The sequence below is a fragment of the Solenopsis invicta genome, chromosome 12 (genome assembly GCF_016802725.1).
Source record: "Solenopsis invicta isolate M01_SB chromosome 12, UNIL_Sinv_3.0, whole genome shotgun sequence".
NCBI lineage: Eukaryota > Metazoa > Arthropoda > Insecta > Hymenoptera > Formicidae > Solenopsis > Solenopsis invicta.
This window is the reverse complement of record NC_052675.1, coordinates 2,617,022-2,632,440: the sequence shown is the minus strand read 5'-3', so window position 1 is coordinate 2,632,440 and position 15,419 is coordinate 2,617,022. Positions and strand designations below refer to the sequence as shown.

Below are 15,419 nucleotides of genomic sequence, written 5' to 3'. Positions count from 1 at the left end.
TCTTTGTTTAAACTTTTTATACGTGTAAATTTTGAAATGTTTTGAGATTTCTTATTCTATAATTTTTATAAAATATTTTTAACTATTTTAAATTTTATAATATTTTATCTGAAATTATACAACAAAAAATAATAGAAATCTTAGGATACTTCATAGTTAACACATTTAAAAATTTTGAAAAAGGATATAGACATTCTAAGTATTTATAAAAAGTATTCAAATTCTTATGAAAAAGTCTGAAAAAACTATAAAATTATACAAACATTTTGAAATATTATATAAAAGTAATCTGAGAAAAATTTTTTAGCAGGGGCGTATACGTACGTATCATTCGGCACTGCTCGGCGCAGCTGTCATCTAACAAGCGCTGAGTATATTACAGTGTTCTGTCGGTATGTTATCCTCTTAGAGTAAAACGCTGTAACAGTCATTAATAATCACCCTGTATATATATACATATATACCGGGTGTCCCAGACCACCCGTCCCACCCGATTTTTTCGTAAACGCGACATTTTAAAGAAAAATGTTTCAGACAAAAGTTGTAGGGTTTTAAAAGATCTATTTACTGATTTTATCAGTTTGACCTTGGATGGCGTCGCCAAGGTCAGATCAAAATAACATTAACTTTTTTAAATAGGACACCTCATTTTTGGTTCCAGAATCTAATAGCTGGTGTCAAGACCTTTCCAAAACACTATAAGAAAGTTTATTTTTGTTGAGTACTTTCCGAGTTGTGAGGCTTGAAAGTTACGGTGTACTGTTACCTTCAAGCGTCATAACTCGGAAAGTCCTTAACCAAAATAAACTTATTTATAGTGTTTTGGAAAGCTCTCGAAATCGACTACAAGAAAATGCAATGAAAAATATAAGCAGAGGACACCGACTTCGCCCATGGTATCACGTTGAATAATGCTTTCTCTCTCGACCCAGCGTCGAGCGAGGAGGATGCACTATCGTAAAGCCCCCCACCACTTTCCGCCCGCACCCCGATCGTCGCCGCGCAGCCTAGACACACGTACGAGCGCGGCTCCGCGTGTGTGCGGCAGCCGAGCGCTAGCGTCGAGAGACACCATTTCTGCCGGTGCGTGTACCTATAGTCCTACGCGTAGAGTTTTGAAGATACCTAATTACCGAGATCTCTAACATTCGGTACAGCTCTATGATGCCGTTTATTCTTGATTTATTAATATTAATCTTCATTTAATGTTGATTATTGTAGCAATAAAGTAATTTTCACGAAAAAGCACCCTTACATACCACTCCTAAAAGTCATTGCTTAGAATTCATAATATTACGCAACTCGTCACCAATTCACGTTTTCTAATAAGCAACCCGGTCGTAAGCGTAATTTGTAGTTATGCCTTACCCGAACGAAGAAGCTGCGTTAATGATGTCAGTTTTGGGTAGAGCTGGAAGTTTTCGAGCAGCTGAAATAATGTGGCGAAATGAATATCCCGATCATACACCACATTCGCGCAAAGTTTTCAGTCGCTTACAACGTCGAATAATTGTAAAAGGTATTGTTCAGCCGGATCATAATAAGGGAAGGCAAATTCATCGATCAGTTCGTTCAGTAAGAGCACCTGATGTAATTGCATCTGCCTTTGTAACCCCGAATGATTCTTTAAAGCGACGAGCAAGAGATAGTGGAATAAGTCGAAGCACGATCAGTCGAATTTTTCGTGAAAATTCATTCCATCCATATCGAATGTCACTTCACCAGGCCATGACATTGAACGATCATAGACAAAAACTGATATTCTGTAATTGGATTACTCAACAATTACCTAATTTCCATAGAAGTATTTTATTTTCTGATGAGTGCACCTTTAAAAGTGACGGCGAAATAAACACACATAATTTTCGTTATTGGGCACAAGTGAGATTCCACATTGGTATCGAGAAATGGGTCATCAACGTATCTGGAAAGTCAATGTTTGATGCGGAATTGTTGATACGCATATCGTGGGACCATTTTTCTTTCAAGAGAATTTAAACCGTTTTTTATACGCCGATTTACTCGAAAACGAACTTCCACGTTTACTTGAAGATATTCCACTCCAATTACGTCTAAATATGTGGTTTCAACAGGATGGATATCCCGCCCACACGTCTGTCATTGCTCGTCATCAAATGAACCGCATATTTCGCGGCCGATGGATAGGTAAACATGGTCCACATAATTGGCCACCACGATCACCGGACCTTACAATTTTAGATTATTATTTGTGGGGACGAATAAAAGACCTTGTATACCGCGAACGACCTACGACTGCAGAAGATATGAAAAACAGAATTCGACAAGTCATTCAGTCTCTAGATACTGACGAAATTCGTCGGGCGACGGATGATTTTCAAAGTAGGGTAACAGCCTGTATAAATGCACGTGGTGGACATTTTGAACATCGAGACTGAACAACATGCGTATGCACAAAGGTGACGGCAAGGGGAACCACCTTATGAAAGCACCCCGACAAAGGTGACGGCAAGGGGAACCACCTTATGAAAGCACCCCGACAAAGGTGACGGCGAGGGGAACCACCTTAAAAAAGCACCACGATAAGGTGTAAGTACGATCTTGTTACCTACACGTGGTACACCTTAGGTAACGCTAATACCTACAGGCGGCACCGATTATTTCGTTTTTACATTTTAAAAATGTTACTTTGACTTATACCTTTATGCCCAAGATCGATCTCAAGGTCGAATTCAAGATCATCATCAGGTTGATCCCTCGAAATCATGCAAATTTTGTCTGAGCCATTTTTTGTACAAGCACATCCCTACGTTTTAAAAGGGTGGGACGGGTGGTCTGAAACAGGTATATTTTTCATTGCATTTTCTTGTAGTCGATTTCGAGAGCTTTCCAAAACATTATAAATAAGTTTATTTTGGTTAAGGACTTTCCGAGTTATGACGCTTGAAGGTAACAGTACACCGTAACTTTCAAGCCTCACAACTCGGAAAGTACTCAACAAAAATAAACTTTCTTATAGTGTTTTGGAAAGGTCTTGACACCAGCTATTAGATTCTGGAACCAAAAATGAGGTGTCCTATTTAAAAAAGTTAATGTTATTTTGATCTGACCTTGGCGACGCCATCCAAGGTCAAACTGATAAAATCAGTAAATAGATCTTTTAAAACCCTACAACTTTTGTCTGAAACATTTTTTTTTTAAATGTCGCGTTTACGAAAAAATCGGGTGGGACGGGTGGTCTGGGACACCCGGTATATATATATATATATATATAGAGAGAGAGAGAGAGAGAGAGGCTAATATTGAGATATTTGTAGTAGAAAAATTTCTGTCAGTTCTCTATAAAAACTTTCGAAAATTTTATATTTCTTAAAAACTTTGAAATTATTCTGTAAAACTTTTGAAATTAAAACATTTAGCTAAGAAATTGCAAAATTTAAAAATAAATAACCATTTTTAAAATTAAAATTAATTTTATATTTTCATAATTGTTATGAAATTTTCGAAAGTATAAAAGTTTTGTTTAAAAAATATTAAAAATATTGTAAAACTGCAATTTCTTCACCAACAGGTGATATTTTATAAGAAATTTACAAATAAATGTGTGCACTAAAGTTATAATATTTATAAAATAAATATATTTATAAAATTAAGATATGCGTACTTTGACAGCTGAATTTTGGTGACAGCTGGAAACAGAGACTGGTTTAACGTTTGGTTTTTTAACAAATAAGTTGTACAATTCTTCAAAATATTCACATTTTATTGGAGCTGACCCAGTGCTCTTAGGTCCCATATTGTCCTTTTTTTTTTTTAAATAACAGCGCTCCATGTATTTCATTTTATCTTTACACTGGCTGGATGAAAATTCATAGCTAGCAGTTTTCATTTCTGTAGCTATTTTTTTCCACACTGCTTCAGCTTTTATCATTGTAGATGTAAATTGTATTTCATATTTATTATATAAATCAATGAGTAATAATGTGCTTTTATGAGTCCATGTAGCTTTACATGATGTGCCACTTGCATTTAACATGTCATCAAAATGTTTAGGATTGCAATTTTCCTGAGTTTCGATTTGTGTTGCAATTTCATTAGATGGTTGTCATGATATAAATACAAGGGTATGCTCTTCCGATGGACGAGTTTAGAACATTCTTGCGCAGTAGCCTGCTTACGTCATGGCTTACGTCACATTTGTACAGCCTCGGCTACGTTCAAATCACTTCGGCGCAAAAAAATATGGCTGCAGCAGGCATGTAATGACACATGGGTTGTTGCTTTTTAAATTTTGTGTACTGTGCGCTGTGACAATGAGTGCTTGTGCAGTGAAAGGTTGTAACAATTCTTACCAAAAAAGAATAATAATAGAAGGAAAGCCAGTGAAATATTTTAGGTTTCCCAAAGATAACGCAATTGCTGTAAAATGGCGTGAAGTGTGCAAAAATGGTGTAAATATGACTTATGGTAAGAGTCAGTTATTTCATATTAACGTATTAGTAAATTAATAGCTGTAACATACAGTTTATTTTGTTCAGGAAGGATATGTTCTAAACACTTCGACGCATCGTGCTACGACAAGCCTGCACAGCATATAGCTTTGAATTATTCTCCTTTAAGAGGACGAAAGTTAAGATTGGATGCAATCCCCACATTGCATTTATTTTCAGAATTGCATGTGGTTAAAAGACTAGATGCATGTGCCAAAGATGTACCTAAAACAATATCGGATTGTATTACCGAAACAACACCATCAACGACAACTCTCAAAATAATATCAGAGAGTATTGCTGAAACAAAACCATCATCAACTGCTCAACCCGTAATATTGGATAGTATTGAAGGAGATACAATAACAACAGTTACTACTGCAGATTATTCTACGCTAGTGTAAGTTTAAATTGTATTCTTTATTTCATTATTTTTTATTGTTCAAAAAGTAAAGCAAGCCAAAATTTGTAAAAAAGAAATCAAATACATTTTTAAATTTTATATTTAATTTATATTTAGATAATTAATTTTTACATACTTCATATATGTATATATTTTATATACAAATATATTAAATAACTAGGCAAATAAGAGCCAATGCGCGGATGGATTTTGCATTTGCTAAGAAATTTAATTTAATTTTTATGCACAAAGCACATTACTTCGTGCTATTTTACTAACAAGCAAACCTACCCAACTGTTACACTCCGATTTTGATGAGCTTTGAATATGTTGTAGTCTAGGTCAAAATAAGAGACACGTATTTTTTTATAAGGGCCCATACGCACTTTTAGGGGATGAAACACCTCTTTGAAGAAAAAGACTTTTCTTTTTCGAAGCGTATATCGTCGAAACTATAAGAGATAGAAAAAAATGTTCTAATTAAAAGTTAAATGGCATGAAAAGTACTATACAACAGTGATAAAAAAATTTTTTTTTTTAATTTTTTTTATACTTTTCCTCATCACCTACCAATTTTTTTCAAAATTTTTATTTCTTTTTATAAGCGGAAAAAAGTTTATTTTATTACGAATCCAACGATGTATAAGAAAGTTATATTCCGACATTTCCATTTGCCAAAAATAATTAAAAACTTCTCTATATTCATGGTACGCGCACCCGTCCGTGTGCTACGGAAGTGTCCCTTTCCAATTTTGACGAGTTTTTAATATGTTGTTTTCTATTTATTCTATTTCTATATTAATTAGTTGATTTCTGAAAAATGTGTCTTTGGGCTACAACTTTATCATACATGTTTAAATTTGTTGTTAGGCTATAAGTTTTGATATAAGATAAATTTTAAATTTTTCAAAAATTTAGAAGAGGAGGGAAGAAGATTTTGAGAAAAATGACATTTTCAAAAAACCTGAGCGAACGGTTATAAAGTACATAGAAAGCCATAAAACTTTTATTTGAAACTTTTTTTTATATCTTTTACCCTTTCGACAGTATTACCTCAGAAATTAAACAATCAATTTTTTTCAACAGCGTGTTTCACCCCCTTAACGGTCATATGGGCGTATAAAAAATGCGTGTCCCATATTTTTATGTGTATTACAACATATTAAAAACTCGTCAAAATTGGAAAGGGACACTTCCGTAGCACACGGACGGGTGCGCGTACCATGAGTATAGAGAAGTTTTTAATTATTTGGCAAATGGGAATGTCGGAATATAACTTTGTTATACATCGTTGGATTTGTAATAAAATAAACTTTATTCCGCTTATAAAAAGAAATAAAAATTTTGAAAAAAATTGGTAGGTGATGAGGAAAAGTACAAAAAAAATTAAAAAAAAAAATTTTTTTATCACTGTTGTATAGTACTTTTCATGCCATTTAACTTTTAATTAGAACATTTTTTTCTATCTCTTATAGTTTCGACGATATACGCTTCGAAAAAAAAGTCTTTTTCTTCAAAGAGGTGTTTCATCCCCTAAAAGTGCGTATGGGCCCTTATAAAAAAATACGTGTCTCTTATTTTGACCTAGACTACAACATATTCAAAGCTCATCAAAATCGGAGTGTAACAGTTGGGTAGGTTTGCTTGTAAGTATTAAAATTAATAAATTGATTTTAATTTTGAGATTTGTTTAATAAAAGCGATCATAGAAGTCAAGCAACGTTCACTGGAGTCGCAACTTGGATGGGTGACCGCGTGGAAATTTTCGAGAAAACAATTTTTAAGAAAAAAACCTCAATATTAAAAAAAATTGTTTTATGTAAAAAAGGGTGTAAATCCACTAATTTTAACGTTTTTGAAAAATTTTTTTATTGCAAAAGCTTTTTTTTAAATATTGTTTTGCTCATTTATGCTTCGTTAAAAAGAACGTTTCTTTAACGTTTAATAAACGTTTTCTTTAAATGTTTTAAAAACGTTTTTATAATATTTGAAAAACATTTTTTTTAATGTTAAAATAAACCGAAAGCTTTGAATTTTTATACTTAGTATACTTTATACAATTTTGTATATTTTAACAATTGATATGTCATATATTGAGGATTTATATTTATTTTATGAAATACTTTCAGAAAAAGTATTTCATAAAGTGGAGTTAGCGAAAACAAAAGAGGCGCTTATGCAGTCCGAGAAGATAAAGAAAAACAGATAAAAGAAAAAGTTCAAGAAAATATGTATAGTCGTGAGCTAAAAGGTTGCAACACATTTTTTTCGATTGTTTTTGAAATGTAGACTTGCTCATCAAACGGCGAACGTCATTGGTTCTTACCTGTGGATCCAACCAATTAAGCATCAAACCATCTACCATCAAAGAAAATGTGTTGCAACCTTTTAGCTCACGACTATACAAATTACTGAAGCACGTATTTACGCCAGGACAGATTCAAATGCTGCTAAATCCACAAAAGAAACGTGTCGTCTGGTCTTCCGAAGATATTGCAAGTGCGATATCATTAAGGAGCGTTAGCCCAAAGGCTTATCGGTATTTGCGTAACGTTGTAAAAATACCGCTCCCTGGTCTGACAACGATCCGAAGGTGGGCAAGTAAAATAAAAATAAATGTGGGTGTGTTAACTCCTATATTACATTGCATGGAATTTAAGGGTAGGTGCATGCAAAAGCATAAAAAACTTGTGGTCCTAACATTTGACAAAATTTATTTAAATAATAAAATAGCTATAGATAGAGAGACACAACAAGTCGTAGGACCACACAAAACTTGTCAGTGTGTTATGGTTAGAAGTTTATTTTCTAATTGGAAACAACCCGTATATTATTGTTATGATAAAGCGATGACCAAAGATACTATTTTCAATATTATTGCATGACGTAGATTATACAGTTTTTGCTGTAGTAAGCGACATGGGTCCAGGTAATATAGCTTTGTGGGCTGAACTCGGGCTTGCACCTAAAAATTTTTTTTTCAGCACTCTTGTAATGCTGATTTAAGAGTTTATGTATTTGCAGATGCACCGCATTTGTTGAAACTACTACGAAATCACTTCCTCGAACAAAGATTCAACATAGATGATCGTCTAATAGATAAGAAATGTATCGAAAAAGTTTTAGCAATAAATGTCAAAGATTTAAAAGTCGCATTTGCGATATCACAGTATCACTTAGATGTAAAAGGATCCGACTTTTGTCCGAGCGACAAAAAGTCCTTCCTGCTGCTCAATTATTGTCAAACAAGACAGCTTGTGCGATTGAATGGTGTGGACAGAAACATTATTTAAAAAATACAAATTGGAGAGAAACATCAAATTTTATAAAATTATGCAACAATTGGTTTGATGTTTTTAATTCTTCAAATATGTATGGTAAACACGAAGGCAAAAATGCGTATGCATTGATTTGCAAAAACAAAATGCGATTTTGTACCAAATGACGGATTTCATGCACAAAATAAAAATCGGAAAGCATAAAAAATTACTATTATTCCAAAAAGGCATTATTGTTAGTAATAATTCATTAGAACAATTGTTTATATATTTAAAAGAAAAGTATTCCGATGAAAATTTTGTTATGAAATACGTTATCACAAAGCGTCTGAATCAAGACTTACTGGAAAATTTTTTTTCCTTTATTCGAGCTACTGGATGTGCATACGATCACCCCACGGCATTAGATTTTAAATATAGGCTTAAGAGATATATTTTAGGAAAACACTCGACTAATCTTTTTTGTAGAACTTCTAATGTAACGACAAGTGAATCAAATGTGTCTTGCTTCATGTCTCCGTTGGGTACCAAAAATTCTTTAGTACTATGTACTGAAAGTTCTTCGGTACTTAATGGAGACACGAAACAAGATACATTTGAAGAGCAAGTTTTAAGCAATATATTGGCTCCATATATTGCTCAAGAAGAGCCATCACATTTTGCTGAAGAACAGTTCGCACATTATGTCGATGGTGAAAATGATGATTCTCCTCTATGCGATTTAAGTTCGTTCAACATGTCTGTTGAACAAGAGGAACTTTTAAAATCGTTAGATGAGTTGGATCATTGACATCATAGAAGATGAAGGTTTAAAATACGTCGCTGGCTACGTAGCCTATAAATTTAAACATAAATATCCTTATTTAGGTACAGAAACATGCTTCTTGCCTGTTAATGTAGCCAGTCTAAATCATTTAGACTGGCTACAATTTATTTTACGTGGCAATTGTACATATCTCTCTAAAGAACTGTTAGAAACTGCGCGCGTTATGAATATAGAGTTCAGTAAGTTCCACGGTTCGTCACTTTGTAAAGATAAATTTATTTTTAATACATTGGCTGGAAAAATAATAGGTTTAATACATCCTATTGAAATACCTAAAGAAGTAATATTATGTTTGGTAAGAACGCGAACGTACATTCGTGTACGTGAAATAAATCGTACGATTTCTACACAAAATAGAAATAGACATAAGAAAAAAAAATTGTCAAAATTTGTCAATAATAAAATTACATAGAGAGATATTAATATATATGTAAACAATGGTTTTCCTTTCCATTTATAAATCCCCAATTTTTCAAATAAAGTACTAAAATTTCATTGATTTTTATTTCAGCTAATTTTCACTTTATTTCACTGTGTTTTGCAACAAATACACATACATAAACAATAAAATTGCTATATTAATGCTATTTTAATTATATTAATGCTACTTAAAAATAGTACAATTTATTAACAAATAATTTATTTTTAATTAATAATTTCCATGTATCCAATATTGTTCATAATTCCAATGTATCCAAAATATTTCAATGTATTCCATGAATTCCAATATTAATTTTAGCTTAGCTAATTTATAAACTGATGTGACATACTTTTTATTCATCACTCTGGTGAGAATTTTGTTTATTCTGTAATAACATTGTCATTATTCACTTAATTATTTATTATATACTTTATTTTGCTGATTATCCCAAGTGACAGCGATCATTTTTCAGCTTTCTCTACGTGTATTTGATAAATTAAGCATAAGCGCTTTGAATTTGCCACCTAATGATGACGTAGTCAGGCTGCAATTCTCATTGGTTGGCTGGCGTTAACATGCGCAAGAGCATACCCTTGTATTTATATCATGATGGTTGTAAAATCCCATACAGCACAGAGAGATTGCAGAAACATTGCAGAATAATTTCATTGAAACATTGTAATATTGCATTTTGATTGCGAAACATTGCTGCAACATAGCTGGAAGATTGCAGCAACATTAAGATGTCCGCTTTCTGAAATATTGCATTGAAACATCCCATTTTTCCAAAATATTCACATAAATATTATTACATCACATAATTCCAATAAACAAAACAATATTTGTGTAACATTTTAAAAACATTTTTCGCCAAAAAAAAATCTCGGGAATATTTTTTCGGAAATTTCCAAGCGCCCATCCAAGTCGCGACTCTGGTGAACGTTGCTTGACCTCCGTGATCGCTGCAAACTGATTCCTCATGATGACTTGTGAACACTTTCCCAATCAGCACACAATATTTTTTAAATGTTTTTTTAATATTTGTAACGGTACGCGGTTTCGGTCGGTTCGGTGCGGTGCGGGAACTTCGGGATCGGACCGGATAAAGCTCGTCGGTTGGTCAGGTGTCCGCAATGACTATACCCAGTGTTTTACGTAGCAAAAGACAGTGGATGCTTTATTGATAATAACAGTTGCAAAAAGAGTTGACAGAATGAACAGGAACGGAAATAAAAGAACTAACGAAATAGAGAGATATAAAAATAAAAGATAATGATCGCGCTAATAATAGAGAGATCGCAAGCGATACCGATAGAGGTAACAATATGGCTGGTACTCGGCTTACCAGTTACGCGGCGCGGTTTATATCTAATGCTAGAACTATCTATGCACAAGTTTTTCGGCTAAGCTAAGAAGTTATGAGGGCGGCTTGCCCGTACGGTCGGGGAGTCGCGGGGCGCGGCGGGATTGGCTAACGCGGTCGTGTAAGCGTTTGCGCAAATGCGGGTCGTTGCCGGCGCGGTTGCCGCCGCGATTCGCCCGAGCGCGCCCCGTGCAAGTGGGGCGCTCGATCGACAGGTTGCTTGTGCCCTGCCGATATGGGTTACGAAGTTTGTCGGTTCGACGGTAACGGTATTCGAGGACGACGGTGATTGGTCGAGAATGCTCGGCCGGTGATGATGACGAGAATGCTCGTCGAGGGTATCTGAGACGACTGGTCGAGGATACTCGGCCGAGGATAGCGACGGGAATGCCCGTCGAGGGTATCGGAGTGCGACGAGAATGCTCGTCTTTAAGGAGCGATCGAGAATGCTCGGTCTGTGGACGGGTCGGATAGTCGGACGGATCTGATCTGTGCGTTCCCACTGCCGGCTTATATATCCGAACGCGCGGTCGAGCAAGCCAATCCGCGCGCTCGGTCGGTTGAGCCGGAGTGGGAGCGTTACGGAACGCCACGGCCGGCGCGCGTGTCGCCGCGTGGTTGCACGGCGAAGTTCGGTTGTGCGCGCACGTGGTCCTCGGCTGCACTCGGCGTTCGGTGTTCGGTGGACGGAACGGAGGCGCACGGACGGTGGAGGGGCGTATCGTTACATATTTATTTAACATTAATTTTTCATTGTACAATTCATTATAACAAAAATATTTATTAAATATTTATTAAATATTTATTCAACATTAATTAAATATTTAAAATAACAATTTAGAAAAAATATTTATTTAAAATTTATTTAACGTTTATTTAACATTTATTTAACATTAACTAAATATTTAAAATAATAATTTGGGAAAATGTTTATTTAACGTTTATTTAACGTTTATTTATTATTTATTTCACATTAATTTTTTATTTGAAAAAACATTTTCTAAAAAAAATTAATTTAACATTTATTAAACATTAATTTAATATTTATTTTACATTAATTTTTTATTTAAAAAGACATTTTTTAGAAATATTAATTTAAAATTTATTAAACATTAATTTAATATTTATTTCACATTAATTTATCATTTGAAAAAACATTTTTTAAAAACATTGATTTAACATTTATTCAACATTAATTTAATATTTATTTTACATTAACTTTTCATTTGAATAAACATGTTTTAAAAACATTAATTTACCATTTATTCAACATTAATTTAATATATATTTTACATTAACTTTTTATTTAAAAAAGCTGTCTATAAAAACATTAATTTAACATTTACTTAACATTTATTTAATATTCATTTTATATTAATTTTTTATTTAAAACAACAATTTCAAAAACATTAATTTTACATTTATTGAATATTAATTTAATAATTATTATTTATTTTTTTTTTAATAAACGTTTTTTAACTATTTATTTAATATTGTTATTATTGTTTAAGTATTTACTTTTCATGGCACGTGGACTCGACGGTGCCATTTGCCCTGCGGGTCTCGGATGTCCACGATCACGGGGGAGTGTATTTTGCGGACTTCGAACGGTCCGGCATACTTAGGGGCCAACTTGGCGTTAAACCCCTGGCCCTTATTGGATAGCAGATGTTCTCGCTTCCATACGGTGTCCCCTAATGCCGGTTTCCATGCGCGCTTACGTAGATTGTAGTGCCGCTCTTGCCGGTTGAAGGCACGTGCCAGGTTGGTTCGCACGACTTCGTAGGCCTCCCCCAATCGCTGTTGATTGGCGGTTGGTGTTGCTGCCGGTACGGGCCGTTGATCGCGGGGTCCGGTCGGTTCTTCCAATTCGCGCCCGTGGTTTAAATAGGCGGGCGAGTATCCGGTGGCGTCGTGCGGAGCCGTATTGTAGGCGAACTGCAGGGCGCCTAGTTGCTGGTCCCATAGGCGGTGGTTGTTCCCCACGAACTGTGCTACCATCGTCTTGATCGTCCGGTTCGTTCGTTCAACGGGGTTGCAGTGAGGGGCGTAGGCCGGTGTGGTACGATGTTCTACCCCTAGTTCCTGCAACAGGGCTTTCATTGGTCGCCCTATGAACGGCCTACCGTTGTCTGAGATGACCTGCCGGGGACATCCGTGCCGGTAGACGATGCGGTCGGCGACGTGTTGCGCAATGGTCGCCGCGGTCGCTCGCCGCAGTGGGCTTAGCTCGACCCACTTCGTAAAGCGGTCTTGCATCACTAGTAGCCACGTATGGCCACTAGTGGACCGCGGAAGGGGTCCCACCAAGTCCATCGTGACTTGCGTCCACGGCGCGTCGACATGGGACGTGTACAAGAGTCCGGCTGGCCGTGTCTGCGCGTGTTTGTGCTGCAGACAGCTCCGACAGTTTCGGACGTACCGGGCGATGTCGGCGAACATCCCCGGCCAATAGTAACGCCGCGCGGCTCGGGCAATAGTTTTCGCGATTCCCAAGTGCCCGGCGGTGGGGGCATCGTGCACCTGGGTCAGGATGGTCGGTCGCTCCGGTCGCGGGATACACCGGTTCCACTGAGCCTCGGCCGGCTCGTCTTTGAAATCGGTCGAGTGAAGGATACGACGGTAGAGTCGGCCCCCCCGAATCTCATAGTCAGGGAAGTTTTCTGGGCGCCCACGCACGTGGCGGAACTGTCGGCGGTACCAGGTACACGCGGGCAGTGTTCGGTTGCAACACACGGACGGCAGGCGGGAAAGTGCGTCTGCCACGCGGTTGAGCTTCCCGGCTCGGTACCGTACGTCAAACGAGTATTGTTGGAGCTCGAGTGCCCAACGCCCGAGTCGTCCGGTGGGAGAATCGCCATGCGGCGTAGCCACTGGAGGGCCTGGTGGTCGGTGATGACCGTGAATTCGTAGCCCTCCAAGTAGCCCCGCAGGTGTCGGATTCCCCACACTACGGCCAGGCACTCGAGCTCGGTCGCGCTATAATTTTTCTCGGCTCCGTTCAATGAGCGGCTTGCGTAAGCAATGACGCGTTCGCCGTCTTCGAAGTATTGTGACAGGACGGCGCCTAGCCCGTGCTGGCTGGCATCCGTCTGCAGCAGGAATCGTCGCGAGAAATCCGGACACGCGAGGGTGGGTGCGGTGGTTAGCGCCTCTTTCAAGCTTTGGAAGGCGCGCTCCTCCTCCGGACTCCAACGCCACCGAGCGTTCTTCCGCGTGAGTTGGGTAAGGGGTGCCGCGATGGCGGCGAAGTTCGGTGTAAACCGTCGATACCACGAGGCCAGCCCCACAAACTGGCGGATCTGGCGGATGTTAGTGGGAGTTGGCCACTCGGTGACGGCCCGGACCTTGTCCGGATCGGTGCGGATACCTCGTCGGTCCACGATGTGCCCGAGGTATTTTAGTTCGGTGCGGCAGAAGTGGCACTTTTCTGGATTTAATTTTAGGCACGCTTCGCGCAGGCGGCGGAACACCTCCTCTAGGTGTTTTAGGTGGTCGGCAAAGGTCGGACTGGCAATAATAACATCGTCCAAGTACACAAACACGTGCGGCCGAGTTCGGGCCCTAAAATCCGGTCGAGGAGTCGTTGGAAGGTGGCCGGGGCCGAGTGCAAGCCAAACGGCATCACCGTGAATTGCATCAGGCCGCGACCCGGTACGGTGAAGGCCGTGATGGGACGGCTCTCCGGCGTTAGGGGGATTTGCCAGTACCCCTTTTCTAGATCGAGGGTCGAGAGGTACTTGGCTCCCGCAACTTGTCCAGCGTGGGTGTAATATGCGGCAAGGGGTAGGCGTCCCGCTCGGTCACCTCGTTGACCTTCCTGAAGTCTATGCAGAAGCGGTGTCGGCCGTCCTTCTTTCTGACGATGACCACCGGGGAGCTCCACGCGCTGTTGGAAGGCTCGATCACCCCGGCGGCCTCCATTGCATGGACTTCCTCGTCGATGATCCGTTGCATCGCGGGGTTCCGTGACCGATACCTTTGTTTAATGGGGTGTTCGTTCTTCACACGGATATGGTGCACGGCCTGGTCGGTGGGTCCTTGAACGTGTTCGAACTTAGCGAGCTCGGTGGCCAGAAACGCCTGTAGTTTCCGCTCCTTCTGCGGGGTGCGTTCGGTCATCCCGGCGGTGACCCCATGCGTGGGCCGAGGCTCTCGGTGTCGTCGGGCTTGAGGTGGCGGCGGTGGTGGGATGGTGAGACCAAGCTCAGACCACAAATCCGTCCCAATCAGCAGGTCGCTCTCCAGGGAAGGGAGGAGCTGGAACGTGTGCTCCAGCCTCCGCCCGGCGACGTGCAGCGGGAGACGGACTCGCCCCGGCGTGGTAGCGGTGGTCCCGTCGGCCAGGTGGATGGTCTCGTTCTGGACCTCCGGCCAGATGCGCAAGGTCTTGGCGTGTTCGGCGACCCGGCGGTTAATTATTGAGATCTCGGCCCCGGTGTCCAGCAGGGCCGAAAATCGGCGCGGTCCGACGCGCACCGTGATGTGCGGTCGCGGCTGGTACTTTATCCGAATGCGGACCGAGGGGCGGACGCGTCCTCGGCCGGTGGCGCGTTTCCCGCTCGGGGATGGCACTCCCTAGTCAGGACTCCATCCTTGCCGCACTGCGAGTAGAACTTTCGGGCCGGTTGCTTGCAGTTGAAGCGGCTATGGGCGCGC

The 15,419-nt window shown here is 39.2% G+C and overlaps 1 protein-coding gene across 1 annotated transcript; it reads left to right on the top strand.

The window, feature by feature from the left end:
• The first annotated feature begins 3,558 nt into the window (after nt 1-3,558).
• Nucleotides 3,559-4,873, top strand: LOC120359246 (THAP domain-containing protein 2-like). The gene is made up of 2 exons (XM_039456059.1): nt 3,559-4,446; nt 4,518-4,873. The coding sequence occupies exons 1-2, from the start codon at nt 4,161-4,163 to the stop codon at nt 4,871-4,873; spliced, it is 642 nt and encodes a 213-aa protein (XP_039311993.1). The 5' UTR covers nt 3,559-4,160.
• Nucleotides 4,874-15,419: the final 10,546 nt, after the last annotated feature.

Excerpts from the sequence above, each read along its gene's own strand:
- LOC120359246 (XM_039456059.1), top strand. The coding sequence starts at position 4,161 with ATGGCTTACGTCACATTTGTACAGCCTCGGCTACGTTCAAATCACTTC. Across the intron at positions 4,447-4,517 it reads TGGTGTAAATATGACTTATG|GAAGGATATGTTCTAAACAC; the intron begins GTAAGAGTCAGT and ends TATTTTGTTCAG.